Source organism: Rana temporaria, chromosome 11 (genome assembly GCF_905171775.1).
Source record: "Rana temporaria chromosome 11, aRanTem1.1, whole genome shotgun sequence".
Taxonomy (NCBI): Eukaryota; Metazoa; Chordata; class Amphibia; order Anura; family Ranidae; genus Rana; species Rana temporaria.
The window spans coordinates 54,897,687-54,916,521 of record NC_053499.1 but is presented as its reverse complement, the minus strand read 5'-3'; the positions used below and the strand labels follow the sequence as shown (position 1 = coordinate 54,916,521).

The window sequence follows — 18,835 nt, the reverse complement described above, 5'->3', positions numbered from 1 at the left end:
CTTTTTTGTTTGAATAAAAAAAATAAAAAATATGGAGAAGCTGCAGAAAAGCGTGCAGTGCGTTTTTGCCACAATTTGCATTTTCAGTTTTTTTAATCTGCCCAACAACAGACTGGCCCCCCCACCCCACCCCAAAAAAATAAAAAAATAAAAATAAAATCGTGGTAAAATAATGTGTGCAAAAAACGCAAAAGCACTGCAGAAATAGATCAAAAGCATAGGTGTGAACCAAGCCAGAGATTGTTCCCCTAGCCACAGATCTGTACAGAGGTATGGAACTTCAGGAGGCTGGAGGCAGTGAAAACCCATGTACTTAAAAAAAAAAAAAAAAAAAAAAAGTGTGGTGCTCCATTCAGATCAAGCAGACACTCTGCTAGGGTGGAAGATGGGACTTGTAGTCCTTCCATTCACTGATCCCTGTGAATAGATGATGCTGGTGAAGCCACACTAAAATCAAAACAAAAACAGGCTTGTGCATGGAGAAGCATAAAACGACCCACACTATGCAATATAAGTATCTAAACCAGGGGTGGGCAATTATTTTTTCGATGGGGCCACATGAGAAACTAAAAATATTTTGGAGGGCCGGGCCAAAAGGCTAAACTAAATACTGCATAAAATCAATTGTATTTCTTTATAAAAAGCAATAAATATCATTGTTGGACAACTGGTACGAGTACTTGTTATAGTTAAACAATGAAAAAGTGAGGTTGCCTTACAAGAATTTTTTTTTAATTTATTAAACAAAATTTCCCAAAACAATGAACATTTTTCACTATTTGTGACTCATATTAGTGAAAATTTCCAGAGAGGATCAGAGACTGCGGACATGATACCAGAGAGGATCAGAGACTGCGCACATGATACCAGAGAGGATCAGAGACTGCGCACATGATACCAGAGAGGATCAGAGACTGTGCACATGATACCAGAGAGGATCAGAGACTGCAGACATGATACTAGAGAGGATCAGAGACTGCAGACATTGTCCCCATAAAGTCCTGCCAAACGACAATGTATGCCGTGTCATAAATTATGGTTTATGTATGTCTTAGTGATTGATTCACATCACAACTTCATTGATAGCTTTTTTTTTGTATGATTTTTAGTTTTGCTCATTACTGCCACACATGTGCAATGCATGGCTGCATGTGTGTGGCAGTGATGAGCAAAAGCAAAAATCATACAAAAAATAAGGGTATCAATTTCAAATCAATGAAGTTGTGATGTTAATCAATCACTAAGACATACATAAACCAGTGTGCCATCAATTGCTGCCAGTGTGCCATCAATTGCTGTCAGTGTGCCACCAGTGTGCCATCAATTGCTGCCAGTGTGCCATCAATTGCTGCCAGTGTGCCATCAATTGCTGCCAGTGTGCCACCAGTGTGCCATCAATTGCTGCCAGTGTGCCATCAATTGCTGCCAGTGTGCCATCAATTGCTGCCAGTGTGCCATCAATTGCTGCCAGTGTGCCATCAATTGCCACCAGTGTGCCATCAATTGCTGCCAGTGTGCCATCAATTGCTGCCAGTGTGCCATCAATTGCTGCCAGTGTGCCACCAGTGTGCCATCAATTGCTGCCAGTGTGCCATCAATTGGTGCCAGTGTGCCATCAATTGCTGCCAGTGTGCCACCAGTGTGCCATCAATTGCTGCCAGTGTGCCATCAATTGCTGTCAGTGTGCCACCAGTGTGCCATCAATTGCTGCCAGTGTGCCATCAATTGCTGCCAGCATCCCCACAAGCAAGTACCTGATGATGATGATGATGATGAAATCTCTGTCCTGTCAGTGTTTTGCTGCCTGCAGTCCTCGGCCGTCTCAGGTCTCCTACAGCAGCCTGTGCAGTGTGCACAGTGTGAGATGAGGAGTCGGGACCGGGTCATTACTTGGCGGGAATTGGGGGACTTTTTTGAATTCGGGGACACTCACTCCACGTGGTGACGGGCGGCTGGGAATGCCGTCAGCGGGGGGCGGGGAAAGGAAGCGTGGCCAGCTCCAATGGCTTCTTCGGCTGAATCAGCAGGGGGCGGGAAAGGAGGCGCAGCTAACCCCCACGGGTTTCTTCGGCTGCACCAGCGGGGGGGGGGGGGCGGGAAATAGGTGCGGCTAATACCAGCAAATCTTTCGGCTGCAAATTCAGACTTCAAATTCAGATTTCTAGCGATCGGCCCGGGGGCCGGATTAAAAGGTCCGCCGGGCCGTATACGGCCCGCGGGCCGTAGTTTGCCCACCTCTGATCTAAACTATCCAATCATCTTGTATCCAAACAAGCAGGCCCTTGAACTACACAGCTGTTGATAGGCCAAAGCAGATTGTAGACAGGACTAGGGAGATTTACTAAAAAGAGTGCACACAGAATCTGGTGCAGCTGTGTATGATGCCAACCAGCTTCTAAATTCAGGTTGTTCAATTAAGCTTTGACAAGAAAAAAAAAACAAAAATAAAAACTGAAAGTAAATTGGTTTCTAGGCAGAGCTGCACCAGATTTTGTACTCTTCGGTTTTAGTAAATAACCCCACTGTGACAAGTGTTTAGCTTTGCTTCAAATATGCGACAAGACGTTACAAAAGAAAGGTGGGGGAGAATGAAACTACCTACCTGTTCACTATCTTCTTCAGCGCTCTTATCTGATCTGTCCAGCTCAGCATAGAGTACCAGGGCTGGTCCGAGTGCTGCTGTATCTAGTTCATGCGTAGAAGTGATGTCATTTCCTGCCAGCCAATGAAAAGGCCCAAAGACTCAGAAGATGCCGGTGAGGGATTATTGGGTAAGTATTTACCCTTTAGTTATGCTTTAACCAGTCAAAAAAACAACATGTGCCTTTTTTTTTACTGACATTTGTTGTTTACAAGTAAAAAAAAAATATGTATTTGTTGCTAGAAAACACATAATATTATATATCTCCTAGAGAATTAAATAGCGGCCGTTGCAATATTTATATACAAACGCAATTAAAAAAAAAAAAAAAAAAAAAAAAAAAACACACCCCACAATAAAGTTAGCCCAATTTTTTTACATTCTGCAAAAACATTACGTTATGCAGAGTAAATAGATACCAAACATGTCATGCTTTACAACTGCAAACGTTCGTGGAAGGACAACAAACTACGATACTTAAAGCGGTGGTTCACCCTCACTGACATGATTTTTCCATCGAGACAGGCATTGTAGCGCGAGCTACAGTATGCCTGTAGCGATTTTTTTACCCCCATACTCACTGTGTACTCGTACATTAAAGATTTCGGCTCCCGCGGGGAATGGGCGTGCCTATGGAGAGGGAGGATGATTGACGGCCGGCCCTGGCACGTCACTCTCCCCGAAGACAGCCGGAGTAGGTCTCGGCTCTTCACGGCGCCTGCGCACAGGCTATGCGCAGGCGCCGTGAAGAGCCAAGCCTATTTCGGCTATTTCCGGAGAAGCGTGACGCGCCAGAGCCGGCCGTCAATCATCCTCCGTCTCCATAGGCACGCCCATTCCCCGAGGGGAGTCGGTATCTTCGATGTACGAGTACAAGGTGAGTACGGGGATATAAAAAAAAAAAAAAAAAAAAATCGGGACAGGCATACTGTAGCTCGCGCTACAATGCCTGATTTTTATGGTAGAAGAGAAAAAAATTTTTTTTTTTGGGGTTTATAGGGTGAACCCCCGCTTTAAAGAGGAACTGCCTCGGCATTCTGAAGCTTCCCTCCAACACTTTACATATTTAATATATACTGTGATTCTGTATTTGCCAAATATGCTGCAGAAATATTCCTCCACCGAGTCTGGCTGCAATCATTTTAACTGTGGGCAGGTGAACCTGCTGTCTGTTCACTTCCTGGATTTACACAGGCAAACATCCAGATCTGCAGCGCTCATTGGCCCTCTTATGACTCATTCCCCCCTCACTAGAGAGCCGTGTATGATGTCATAAGCCTAGGCTCTTTTTTCCCCCCAGACAATGTGAAAACATACATACAACAACAAAATGTATTAGCCAACTATTAGGCTTGAAAATAAAGCAGGGGGCGCTAAACAAGTCTACAAGTGCATGCAACATATAATACTATATGACAATAATGAAATTAAATAAATAAATAATATAAATATATATATATATATATATATATATATATATATATATATATATATATATATATATATATATATATATATATATATATATATATATATATATATATATATATATATATATATATATATATATATATATATATATATATATATATATAAAATGTGCCAACAGTGCAGTGGCTATTCACCACCCAATTGAGTGAATGGTTGCCAATTCTGCATCAGAACATATCATGCATAGATCAAACACAAATAAGTCCGTTGCAATATAACAATGAGTTAATAAAGTGTCCATAAAAAGTGCATGAATGATATTGATAGTGCTCAGATTTCCTTCAATTCGCGTTGTGCAAAGAAAGAGAGGGTTTCCACCTTCACCAATTAAGGTGCATAAAAAGGATGGCACCTTACCAGATGTCGTTGACCTTTTTCGTTAGAAAAGGAGGTCAAATGGAGCTTTGTTGTCACAAAATGGACAAACTGTGGCAAATGTTCCCTTAGTTCCTTGAGTGCAGCTTAAAGCGGAAGTTCACCCAAAAATCAACTTTTTGACATTAGCTGTAGCATACTGCTAACATCTGCAGTATGCTGTTTTTTTTTTTTACTTGTACTTATCGTTATATGAGCCCTTGTTTTCCGGCTCCGAGCGGGGAATCCTGCGGGGAATGGGCGTTTCTAAGCGAAGAGGAGTTGATTGACGGCTGCTAAGGCGCATCTTGGCCTCTGTTTAATCTTCAACTGCCATGATGCTGCACATGTGATCAGTTATGACACCAGCCATTGGATGGTTTGACAGTTTGGTTGAGAGCACAACCAATGTGACAGTTAGCATTCCCGGCATGCCAGGAATGTAACTGCTTTTTCAAACTGTTAAATTGATGGGTTTACTTCCGCTTTAAGGATGCTGGAAAGTTCATTTTGAGGGTGAACCTCCGCTTTAACTTGGAGCGTCATTAAGCGAGGCAAAAAAGAAGGAGACCGCCATAGCATGATACCATTTATTAAAATATTTAATATAACACAGTGCTGAATGGCTCCTTACTTGGAAAAGTGCCCACGTCCCGGCACTGAGGCTGTACGGAAATAAAGATGCGTCCTCGCTGGGGAAGCTGGCGTGCGTTCCACCTCTGGCATCAGAGAACCAGCGGGACTGGAAGTTGATGCTGTGCGTGCCCAGGTACCACCTTGACATACGTTTCGTCTATAACTTCATCAGGAAGTGCTTCGGGAACACGACTCCTCATCCCAATGTACCTGGACAGCTCTGACCTCCTCCTGGGATCTCATTTCGTCATGTGTGGCCTTATAAAGACAAAGGCAAACCATAGTGCTTCAGCAGACCTAGTTTTTCAGCAGACCCGCTGAAGAAGCTCAAAGAGCGCACCGCCATTCAGTGCGTCTTTTCTCCGTTCACATCATAATGGATGCAGGTTTTTCACATTTTTAAGTGAGTATTTTTAATCCCCAAGTTAAGTTTTAAATAAATATTACTAGCAGAGAGTGCTATGGTTTGCCTTTATATGGCCACACATGATGGAATGAGGTCCCAGGAGGTCCGAGCTGTCTAGGTACATTGGGATGAGGAGTTGTGTTCCTGAGGCATCCTGAGAGATATTACACCAGACGTGTGTCTCTGTAGTGGGGCCTACATAGCGAGAACCCGGGAGAAGGTCTATCTTGCCCAGGAACATCAGGAGGAGTCGTTTCCCAGAGGTATTCTGAGAGATATTATTCCAGGCGTATGTAACTCTGTAGTGGGGTCAACTTTTGGAGGTGAGCAGGCATTCTAGCTAGAGGTGGTAGTCACTGGGTATTAATGAACGGTCACTGAAAGATGCACAATGGTGGAATTTGATATTATGTGGACTTAATTTATTGATTTTTGGCTGCGCTACACTATATTTTGTTTGTCATTTTCACCCCCAAACAGGAAGTGGGCTGTATAAGGTATTTGCCGGCAGAAAAAAAAAAAAACAACGTTTACTATCCAAAAGTTAACAGTAGAATATTTAAAAAAAACAAAAAAAAAACACCACACATTAAAAAAAGTCAGCAGCTACAAACACTGTAGCTGCTGACTTTTAATAAGGACACTTACCTTTCCAGGGTGCCCACGATGTCGGCAGCCGAAGCCGAGCAATCAATGTGAGGGAAATTAGGAAGTTAAGCGTTGCGGCTTCGCTGCCCAATTCCCTACTGCGCATGCCCGAGCCGTGCGGCGCTATGTGAATGGGTAGATGTCTCAAAGTTTAAGTGGTTAAACTTTCCTCATTTACACACCCAAGTCTATTCCTTTGATGTAAAGGACAAATTGTTACAATGTTTAGACTTAACATTCCACTGCTAAAGAACGCTGTGATACTTGTCAGACTGCCCGGATTTTTTCTTCCTTTCTTTTGAGCTGTTGGCTTCAGCAGAACAGAGAGAATTCTCTGCATAGAAAGATCGGGAAATACTTTGTCAAGATAGCAAGGGGAAAAATAAATAAATAACGATTCTGGTTGATTAATCATCCAGCTCTAGTCCACAGTAACCAATAATATTGTTACTTCCAACTTCTATGGAAAAAAATATGACAGTTGGAATCTGATTGCCTTGGACAACAAGAACAGCGTTTCCTTCCTGCAGTCTTTGGGGCCGATATACTAAAGGGAAATCCACTCTGCACTACAAGTGCAGTCGCTGTAGATCTGAGGGGAAGCTCTGAAATTAGGAGAAGATCTGCTAATTTTATCATCCAATCATGTGCAAGCAAAAATGATGTTTATTTTCCTTGCATGTCCCCCTCAGATCTACAGTGACTGCACTTTAAAGTAAATAACTCCCTTTGTGAAACTCCAGCAGTGTCTTAATCCCATTAACCCTCCTGGCGGTATTCCCGAATGTGGCTCGGGGTGAGATTTTTAAGCTACGATCGGTAACCCCGAGCCACACTCGGGCTTACCTCGCTGGATGCAGACAGAGGTTACTTACCTTTTCCCTGCGATCCAGCAATTGTTTTTCCACAGTGCATGGATGTCCGCCCGATGCACTGTGTTCCTCTGACTCCCTTCCCTGCGAGCGTCGCAAAACGGGGGGGGGGGGGGGGGGGGGGGGGGGGGGGGGCGGACGGCACGAAATTCAAACCAGTATAAGTAGAAACAAAATAAAAAAAAAAAAAACACACACCGATACAAAAATAATAGACAGTGACCTTTGATTGCCCCCCAGTGCCTTCTCCAGTGCCCTTGTCTGCAGATTTACTGTACCTGTGTCTGTAAACTGCACAGCGTTCATGGCAAAGCGCGCCTCTACCTCAAAATCGCTATGCGAACTGCTGCAAAACAGCGACACGGAACTTTTGCTGAGGAGCTGAGTGACAGCGACGCGTGGAAAAGTTTGTCATCAGACGCAGAAAGTGATATGAGCGACGATCCTGCGACTGTGCCCAGCGATGTGCGGAATTGATTGCGGTACGGAACATGCATCGCCCCCAAGATTTCCATTTACAGGAGCACCTGGGATAAAAGTGGTCGTTGAGGATGACAATCCCTTGGAATACCTCCAACTTTTTTTGACCACTGAAGTGATCGCCAAAATAGTTTTGGAGACAAATCGATACCAGGAAAAACAAGCTGCTACCCATCAGCGATTTTCAAGGTGCAGAAAATGGGAGCCTGTAACCAGCGACGACATCTGGAAGTTTCTTGGCCTCATCATTTTACAGGGAGTGGTGGGGAAACCCCTGCAAAAATGGTATTGGACAACCAATAAATTATTGGCCACACCTTTTTTTGGAACCGTCATGTCAGAGTACAGATTTTCATTGATAATGAAATATTTGCACTTTGAAAATAATGAGGACTTTGATGAGAGTTCTCATCCAGCTCCAAAGCTGAAAAAAAATTGGGATGTTTACCAGATTATTTTGCAGAATTTCCAGCGGACCTATATTTCTGAGAGAGACATTACCATCGATGAAAGTCTCATGGCCTACAAAAGGTAGGCTCAGCTGGATACAATTCATTGCATCAAAGCGCGCTCGCTTTGGCATAAAATAATTTATGCTGTGTGAAATAGACCAAATTCTGCCAGCGATTCAGCGGTTTTGGGATGGCAATCGCTTTGGTTCTTTCCTTGATAGAGCCCTTGCTAAACCAGGGCTACTGTGTCACCACAGACAATTTGTATACCTCCCCAGAACTGTACGAGTTCCTTATCCAAAATAAGACGGACGCTTATGGGACCGTGAGGCCTAACCGGCTTGACATGCCGTCAGCATTTTCCAACAAAAAGCTTGGGAAAGGAGAAGTAGCTGCATGGCAAAAAGGGAAAATGTTGGCACTGAAGTGGCGGGACAAAAAAGACGTGTCCCTTATGAGCACAGTCCATAACACCTCGACCGCCATGGTACATACCAAAGGTGGAAAGGATGTTATGAAGCCACAGGTTGTGTTGGACTACAACCACAGTATGGGAGGTGTGGACAGAGCTGACCAGGCCATAACCTTTTACCCAGCGATGAGGAAGCAGCAGAAAAAGTACTATAAAAAAAAAAATTGACATCTTTTGGAACAATGCCTTCATCCTGATGAAAAAAAATTGACTTTGTGTGGAAGGTGGCAGAACTAATCTTTCTGAAGCACCAAACGCCAACAGCGGTAAACCGATCTGGACGTCCGGCTGCTGGTGTTGTGAACCCTGAACGACTGACTGGTCATCATTTTTTTGGACCACATTCCACCCACTAGGATTTGTGTGGTTTGCTGCTCCAAACGTGATGACAACGGAAGAAAAATCCGTAAAGAAACGCGTTTCTATTGTCCCAACTGCGACGTTGGACTTTGCGCTGTACCTTGCTTTAAAATTTTTCATACCCAAGACGTTTAGTGAATAATGATTTTGTACCCTTGTTTGACACCCCCCCCCCCCAAAAAAAAAAAAATCAGAGTTTCTGAATATTATTTGTTGAGATTTATTGAATAAAAAGTATTGTTATTATTAAATTATTCTTTGTTATTATTTATTATATTATAATTTTGTGTTTCAAACTTTATCATAGTCTACTAGACTCTGGTTTGGACAGATTTAGGTGAGTTATTCCTAAGAATTACAGGCCTGCAATCTAAAACACCATATTTCCATGCAAAATAAGTGTACCGCTTTCGGCATCTAAAATCTAAAAGAATCATACCGCCAGGGAGGTTAAAGAGCTAAAACGTAATGGAATTGCAGTTTCCTTTAAATATACACAATTAAATTAGGCCATTTTGTTTCAATGGCAGATCTGATAAGCCTACCATGTACAATTTACACAGCTTAAAAGTAAACCAATGCAGTCTTTGCTAGCTGTGCAAACAAGAAAACGTCCATTGCCAACAACACACATTTATTGCTGGCCAGCTTTGTTACAGCAGACATGTTGGAAACAGGTAATACCACATAACAAAATGCTACAGACAATCCAGAATCTGCTCTGTAATAAAGAAACTAAAATATATGCATTTTTGTTGTGCATCTTTGCAAGCTATAAAATTGGTCAAAATTTATAAATAAAAATGTCAAAATGTGTGAGACTTGCCAAACCCACCATAATGCAAATCAAGAGAACATTTCCCAACCAGGGAGATGTCTACCAGTGTACAGCGGTCCTCTAATCCAAGGCATACATGCAGAATATATATATTTATACTACACCACACACACTTTGCAGGTAAAAAAAAAGAAAAAAAAAAAGAAGCATTTATTTTACATTGCAGCTTCATACTTCCCCAGTGTGTTCCCGCTGTGCTTTGGGCAAAGCTCAGCTAACCCACGCGTTTTATGCAAGTTAGCTGTGCTTTCCTATAGACTTCTATGATGTCCCGAGGTTTTGGTGCGGTTTCGGAAAGAGCAAAAAATAAAAAATAAACCGCAGGACCTCATGAAAGTTTGAGAAAGCACAGCTAACCCACACGAAAACTGTGGGTTAGCTGCACTTAAGTGGGACAGTGTGAAGCTGTCCTAAAGTATTAGGCCGGAATCACACTAGTGCGTTGCGTTTTGGAGCTGCGTTCTCGTTGCGAATTTCTCTAGAGGGTGTTCTGCAGATCAACTGCAGTTTAGCTGCAGATCAGGTGCGAATTTGGAGACCTGGGAGAAGTTCCGGGTGAGAGGAGAGTGGGGGAGAATTGTATTGAGCTGAATGAGAGAAATTCCTGCAGAGAACTGAACACATGAGCGAATTAGATGCGTTCCCATAGAAGATAATGGGACTGAATTCGCACCTGAGCCGCACCGCAAGACATAAAAACCGCATGCGGTTTGGAGGCAATACGCAGTGCGGATGCATCGCACATATGTGAACCAGCCTCATTGAAAACAATGTATTTTGAAATGTCCTGCGAATTAGATGCGGTTTAAACCGCACTCAATTCGCATAGGTGTGAACCTGGCCTGACAGATGCGATCAGCAGATCGTTGCCGAAATGTTAGGACCCTTCAAACAATCAGTACAGCCATCTGCCCATATGCAAGTGACACGGGGGAACATGTTACTATAAAGCATTTTACCGCGATTTTGCGGCTGCGGTTTTGCCGCGATTTAAGAGACATCTGTGCAGGGTTCAATGTAAATCGCGGCCCGAAATCGCAAAAAGTAGTACAGGAACTACTTTTTGAAATCGGTGCGGCGTCGCACCGATTAGGACGGTGCCATTGCCGACAAATGCCGCCGATTTCAGATGCGATTTGACATGTAAAATCGCATCTCAAAATCGTACCCAGTGTGAACCTGGGCTGAGAACTACAAAAGTCCAAAGCTAGAAAGATGATGCCTTACTCCAAGAGTGGCACTTAGCTAAACAGCACTCAACCACTCATGAATAGTAAAACGAATTCATTTTGTTGGGGATGAATTTACAATGTTGATGTAACATACAATAAGCAATGGTAACCACCAAAAGAAAGACGGGGCTATTGAGTGGGTATCCCTATAACTAGACAGAGGAAACAAACAGACTAGGAGTGCTGCTGTCAGCAAGAAGGGGCACTCAATCTGGGAAAACAAATACGTTTAAGTTGATTAAAAAGTGTATACTCCAAAGAAGGCGAGCCTGTTGTATCGACAAAGTCCCATACACATGCAACTGGATGGATGAGCTGCTATAGACACAGAGTCCGGATCGCGGTACCGCCGGCTAGCAGCTCATCCATCCAGCTGCATGTGTATGGGACTTTGACGATACAACAGGCTCATTTCCATTTGACATTTTTTGGAACTTGCTACACTAGAGTGGCTGCGCTGCCCCCCCCCCCCCACCTATTTATTGAGAACTACAAGCTGTCTGCTGCAGTGCCAGATGGTACTTGTAGTTTATTCATTCACAGAACCCTAAATATGGGGTTAACATGTTACAAAAGGCAAACTTATCCTTTAAAATACTTCCATCATTTTACAGGTGGATGGGGTTTAGAAGCATATGTACGTAAACTCATTCTACTGGCTTCATTATTCATTTATTCTGGCCACTGGAATTAAAGTGTTTGCAAAAAGTAATATATTTTATATACAGTATCTCACTAAAGTGAGTACACCCCTCACATTTTTATAAATATTTTATTATATATTTTCATGTGACAACACTGAAGAAATTACACTTTGCTACAAAGTAGTGAGTGTACAGCTTGTATAACAGTGTAAATTTGCTGTCCCCTCAAAATAACTCAACACACAGCCATTAATGTCCAAACCGCTGGCAACAACAGTGAGTACACCCTTAAGTGAAAATGTCCAAATTGGGCCCAGTTAACCATTTTCCCTCCCCAGGTGTCATGTGAATCATTAGTGTTACAAAGTCACAGGTGTGAATGGGGAGCTGGTGTGATAAATTTGGTGTTATCGCTCTCAGAGCCGGTTCACACTGGGGCGGCACGACTTTGGGGGCGACTCGGCAAGGCGTCCTGAAGACGACTTCAGAGGCGACTTGCAAAATTACTTCTGTATAGAAGTCAATGCAAGTCGCTCCGAGTCGCCCCCAAAGTCGTACAGGAACCTTTTTCTAAGTCGGAGCGTCTTGCGTCGCTCCTATTAGAATAGTTCTATTGAATAAAATGGGACACGACTTGTCAGGCGGCTGAGTCGCCTGACAAGTCGCCCCAGTGTGAACCGGCTATTACTCTCTCATACTGGTCACTGGAAGTTCAACATGGCAAAAAACTGAGGATCCAATAAATAAATAAATAAATAAATAAATATATATATATATATATATATATAAATAAAATGATGACATATGCTATAAGAAGATTGCCAGTACCCTGGAACTGCAGCATTGTGGCCAAGACCATACAGCGGTTTAAGAGGACAGGTTCCACTCAGAACAGGCCTTGCCATGGTCGACCAAAGACGTCAAATGCACATGATCAGCATGATATCCAGAGGTTGTCTTCGGGAAATAGATGTACGAGTGCTGCCAGCATTACTGCGGAGGTTGAAGGGGTGGGGGTGGGAAGTGGGGGTCCGCCTGTCAGTGCTCAGACCATAGCACTGGTAAACAGGCATTTGATGCCGCACACTGCAATAAATTGGTCTGCATGGCTGTCATCCCAGAAGGAAGCCTCTTCTAAAGATGATGCACAAGAAAGTCCACAAACAGTTAGCTGAAGACAAGCAGACTAAAGACATGGATTACTGGAACCTTGTCCTGTGGTCTGATGAGACCAAGATAAACTTGATCACCCAGGTATAAATACACAGCATAGTCATAAAGCTATAATAAAATGTACATTCACATTAAATACATCAACACTCCAGTCTGTATGTGGCAGCACAAAGCAACCAGAAGTAAACAAACAGTTGTTCAAATCACCATTTGCTACAGTGAGGGAAAAAGTATTTGATCCCCTGCTGATTTTGTATGAGGCTGGGTTCACACTATACTACACGACAGCAGTGCGACTTTCATCCTGCATTGGTCCTACATCCATCCAAATTTCATGAACAGGATACTACTTTAAATCCGACTTTGTGATAGTCTGACTTGTTCTTTGACCAATCAAAACAATCCCAGTGCGAGATAAATTCCTTTTACTGCTGCTGTAATCACCATGCCGGATGTCAAAAGTCAGAAGGCAAGGACAAGGATCCTACTTTGGTCCGACTTCAATGATATTCAATGGGCTGAAGTAGGACCAATGTCGGACCAAAGTAGTACAGGGAGCATTTTCAAAGTCGGACCGGCTTGTGTCGGACCAGTTAAGACAGCTCTCATAGGGAAACATTGATTTTCACACGTCATGCGACATGAGCTCCCAATGTCGGAGCGTTTGTCGGACAAGTGTGAACCCAGCCTGAGTACTTTTATACAGCTTATTACTTGTATAAAAGACACCTGTCCACATAAGCAATCAATCTATCAGATTCCAATCTCTCCACCATGACCAAAGAGCTGTCCAAGGACATAAGTAACAAGATTGTAGACCTACATAAGGCTGGAATGGGCTACAAGACCATCACCAAGCAACTTGGTGAGAGGGTGACAACAGTTTGTGCGATTTTTTGCAAATGGAAGAAACAAAGTAACTGTCAATCTCCCTCGGTCTGGGGCTCCATGCAAGATTCCTCCTGATTATCCAGAGCGCTGCAGGTGTAACTTACACTCTGCCATACAATTGAATGGTTGTATGCAGATGTGCGTTTGTAAATGCCAGTGCTCCTTACGTCCGATGCATTTCACAAACACAGAAGTTTAACGTCTAGAAACATGTGGACCGCACTGGTAGAGGCTGATGCCAGGAATCACCATATTTACAAGAGAACAGGCGCATTCCCTTGTATGGCAACTGTATGAAGCACCTGTGGTTCCTTGGGTGCAGGAAAGTGCTGCCTAATTTACATTATAAAATCCCCATAACCATCTGAATTCATCAACCCCAAGCGCACAACACCTCTGCTTAGTGCTCAGCATTTCTTTAACCAGATCATGTGATTCTCCGCACCTGCAGGAAGCATCTGTTAACAGGAAGCCAGCAATCATGTTTCTGAACAGGTTCTGACATCTATTAATACCGATATGAAAACGTCCTACAAAGAACATCCCACCTGCCTGTAACAGTCTCTTAAAGAGTAAAAGGAAGGGTGCAGGACCAACAGTTATCCCTATTTATGTAACATCACTTAAAGTGCATCTCTAGACAAATCCTCTATTTTTTCGTTTTGGAAAGAGTGGGGAAGTGTTAGACCCTCTGTCAAGTTGTTAAAGCTTCACCCTCTATCTGTACTGGTGACCATTGTTGCTGAGAATAGTAAAGGTAAAATGCAAACTGTCCTCAGTATTAGGTAATGGGGAAATATTCCAATGGGCACAATTCCCCTCACTTTGGTAGATTTCCACTAACTTCCTGTTACAACTTTGGGGCAGGGATGTCCCGCACTACACAAAGAGAAAAAAAAAAAAGAGTTTTGTCCATCCCTCTAAACCATTCTACCAAGTATCCCCCCCCCCCCCCCCCACTTACCTTGTGAAGCTAGATATACCCGTCTAAATCCCTTCTCCACGTCCTTTGCTGCCGTTACCAGGTTTTGTGAAAACTGATCCCCTTTACTCCCCGAAGCTGGTCCTTCTTTGGATTCTTAGAGATCCCCAGTCAGCTAACCACACCTTACAGCAACTAAAAAAAGCATTTAGATCTGGTTCACAACTATGCATTTTTTTTATGCGTTTTCAGTTTTGCAGAAACACACTACAGTCCATTTAACATGGTTTCCTATGGATGTAGTTTACATCTGTGCATTTTATGGAAAGGGCCAGGGACTTTTTTCTGGTTCCATAGATTTAAATGGATCAAAAACGTGTATTGAAAAAACACAAAATGCACCTGCAATATGCAAACTGCATAGGTGTGAATCAGGCCTTAGATTGGAATCTTTTTTTTGGATCCTTCAGCAAAAAGAATGATCAGGAGACAATGGCAGCACCCCTGACCAAGGGAATCACTTGTCACGCAAGTCTACCACATTGTGCTAATACTTTGTGCATACTAGCATATTATGGCTAAGGCCAGAAACACACTAGTGCGTTGCGTTTTGGAGCTCCGTTGTCTTTGCGAATTTCTCTATAAGGTGTTCTGCGGATCAACTGCGTTTTAGCTGCGGATCAGGTGCGAATTTGGAGACCTGGGAGAGGGGAGGGGGGGGGGGGGAAGTGTATTGAGCAGAATGAGACAAATACTGAAGAGAAATTAACACATCTGCGAATTCAGCTGCGTACCCATAGAAGATAATGGGCCTGAAATCGCACCTGAGCCGCACCGCAATGCCTAAAAGACGCACACGGTTTTGCGGCACTGCGAATGCATCGCACATATGTGAACCAGCCTCATTGAAAACAATGCATTTTGAAATGTTCTGCGAATTGGATGCGATTAAAGCCGCACTCAATTCGCATAGGTGTGAACCTGGCCTAAAAGTTTCTGGGGCATGATTTCAAACAATTGTTTTCCCAAAGGTTTACTTCTGCTTTAAATAGTTTGTCTGAAAATTCAAACTGTTACTTTTGCAGGACAGCTTGGTCTGTTAAAAGAAGGTGAAAATAGACCTACTGGCCAGAAAAATAAATAAGGGGAAAATAAATGCAGCCATTGCCTCCAAGAATTGGTAAGCTGCAATGTATTACTTTTTGTACCACCCAAAAATTGAACTTCAGCTTTTCAGAACCCTCCCTCCCTCCGGTGTCACATTTGGCACCTTTCAGGGGGGGGGGGGCTGCAGACAACTGTCTAAGACAGGGATTTGCACCCCACTTCCGGGCATAGACTCCTGCCATTCCCCCCCCTGCTGTCTTCTGGGAAACACACTGTTCCCAGGAGAGAGCGGGGACCAGTAACAATACACCGCGCATGCGCAGTAGGGAACTGGGCAGTGAAGCCGCAACGCTTCACTCCCTGATTCCCTCACTGAGGATGGCGGCGGCAGCATCCGAGGGATAAGCAATTGCTCGGCTGCTGACATTGCGGGTGCGCTGGACAGGTAAGTGTCCATTTTTTAAAAGTCAGCAGCTGCCCTATTAGTAGCTGTTGGCTTTAAATAAAAAATAAAAAAAATTGGGTGGACCTCCACTTTAAAGCAAGTACAAATATGGGACATTTCATTTTTTGGATCCATCGATCAGAAGTTTATCCTGGTGAGGGGTTTTGAAGTAGAAGTGGAAGTCGAATCGAACCCACCCTCTTTATTCCCATACCATCATCTTTACTTGGTCTTCTTCTAGGTTCAGGATCTTTGGCTATCTTGATTGGCTGGTGGGGAATGACCCAAGTCCTGTTCATGTGAACAGGAATGGATTCACCCAGAGGTGTGCTGAGGATGCTTTGCATATGCAGCATGGTGTACATCCTGCAGATGGTTGCAAAAAGGCAGACATTTTTTTTATCACAGAATAGACATTAAAATTCTTATCTGCAATAAAGAGCCCATCTGCATTTATTTTCAGGTAGTTCTGATTCAATCTTTCTCTAAAGAAAAAAAAAAAAAAGAAAAAAAAAAAAAAAGGGGGGTTTGTCTATACATACACACACTAATGTACACCTTAAAATGGGAGTAAACTCCCACCCGACTTGTACTTCTAGGAAAGCCTAAAATAAGGCTTACCTATAGGTACTGTAAATATCTCCTAAACTGGAATTGTTTAGGACAGGGGTCTCCGAACTTTCTAAACAAAGGCCAGTTCCTTGTCCTTCAGACTTTAGGGGGGCCGGACTGTTGCCAGTGAAGATTTTCCTGGCATCAGTGCAGTAAACATCGCCACATTTGGTTTCAATGGGAGTAATGGTGCCCCAAAATTGGTGTCAGTGGGAGGAATAGTGCCCCATTGTTGGTGTCAGTAGGAGAAATGGTGCCCCATAGTTGGTATCATTGGGAGGAAAAGTGCCCCATTGTTGGTGTCAGTAGGAGAAATGGTGCCCCATAGTTGATGTCAGCTGGCAGAATAGTGTCTCATATCAGTAGGAGGAATATTGCTCCAAGGGCAGGATAAAAGCCTGCAAGGGGCCACATCTGGCCCCCGGGCCGCAGTTTGGAGACCACTAGTTTAGGAGAGGTTTACTGTATATGCAGCCAATGATGTCACCTGCGCATGCACTCTGAAGTTTTACAGCACAGTCCTGTGCTGTAAAAAGCGGCGCCCACTTGCATGCGCGGGAGTGATCTCATCACGGCTCCAGCCAGTCACACAGCCGTAGTCCGCAGACCCAGAAGGTAGACCGAGCGAAGATGAAAGTGGCCTCCAGCGGTGATAGCGCTGCAAGGTTTCGTTTTAAGGCAAGTTTCAGTTGCGATGCATACTAGCACATTATGACCTTTCAGGTCACAAAAAAAAAAAAAACACCCAACGGTTTACTACTGCTTTAAAGCAAAAGGTCCCCCCCCCCCCCTTGGATACAATAAGCAATGGTTACCACCTCTGTCACTCTTAGGGATAACAGTAAACAGGACATATATAGGAGAGCGAGTCTCCCCAAGGGCTTTTTCACACTAGCATTTGGGGGTGGTAAAACCCCAAGGTTGAGATGCGCTTTTACCCCCCACACCCCTAACTATGGGGGGGGGTGTACACATGCTGCAGCCCCTTCACTATCAGTGGGCATAGTGCTCACTAAATAGGACTCATTTTAGTGAATGGAGCCACTCCACAAGTGCCACACATCCCCAATACAAATTGTGCAGATTGGTGATAAGAGGGAAGATGAATGCTGAGCCCCTGACACCCCAGACCTATGCCAGGTCATAGGAGAGGAAGAGGCAGGTCACAGCCACATTCTTATATCTTGAACATTTAAAGAATTTTAAAAATCTAATAAAACAGAAGTGAGAGATGAAGTAATGTACACCATGCAGATCTCTGCCCCTCCCCCTCCTGTATAATCTCTCTGTCAGGTGTGACCCCCCAGAAATAATGCATCCTCTGATCTCTCCCATCACCCAGCACTGTCCCCTTATTAGAAGCCCCGTTGTCTGCCCGCCCTCCACCCTGCACCCATCATGTCTCTGCCACTCACACATCACCATCAGCATTACCCCGGTGGCTCAGTCACAGCTCCGCTCACAGTCCCCGGTCCCTTCCCAGATGTTGCTGTCACTAACACCCCAAAACAGGAAGCGCCTAAATCAACAGACACCTCACTTCCGGTTGGACGATCCCAAACAACAGAGCCATAGGGGAGACACACCAACCCAACATCACACACCTCTGTGCTCAGCTCGTCTTCATCTGAAGACCTGACTTCACTCCCCACCACACGTCCTTCATATGCAGCAAAGACTTTGCAGGGTCTGTACCTTGCGAGTTCAGATAAAGATTTTTTTTGTATATTAAACACCCCTATTTTTTCCCCATGGCACCGTCCTGTCAGCCTCAGATAACGGAGAGGAATGTACCAAGTGTCGCACTTGTGGTGGGGTTTACCAGAAAATGTAAAGTGAATGGAATTTTATATTGGAACCCTAATTAGCTAGCATTATCATTCTACCTAAGTTTGTAATTTTTTTATTTATTTTTTATTCAGAGGTATTTTAGAAGAAAGAGTTCAGTGCATTCCATAAACTCATTGTCTGCCCAAGCTTGTATTAAGGCCGTGGCTGCACCCGATTGGTTGTTTCTATCGAAAGTTAACCAATCAGATAAATGAGTATGGGTAGAGGAGGTTGACGCGGCCCAGTCATAAAAAAAGGCGATTTACTTGTTGCTAGGTAGAAAGGAGTTACTTGTTAATTGTGGTACACTTGCTGCAAGCAGTCTAATA

General features: G+C 43.7%; 1 protein-coding gene across 4 annotated transcripts in view; it reads right to left on the bottom strand.

Annotated features, from left to right (window-relative positions):
- Positions 1-18,299, bottom strand: part of SYVN1 (synoviolin 1) — a 47,124-nt gene extending 28,825 nt beyond the window's left edge. The window contains exons 1-2 of one of the 4 annotated variants that reach the window (XM_040328542.1): positions 18,111-18,187; positions 14,555-14,707 (exon numbers count right to left, since the gene is read on the bottom strand). Coding sequence is in view for 1 of the 4 variants with exons in the window: in XM_040328539.1 (XP_040184473.1) it covers positions 18,092-18,107 (16 nt within the window). In the remaining 3 variants the exon portion in view is untranslated. Of the gene's footprint in view, positions 1-14,554; positions 14,708-18,091; positions 18,212-18,280 lie in introns of those variants that run through there. The other 3 variants (XM_040328543.1, XM_040328540.1, XM_040328539.1) reach the window with 3 other exon arrangements.
- Positions 18,300-18,835: the final 536 nt, after the last annotated feature.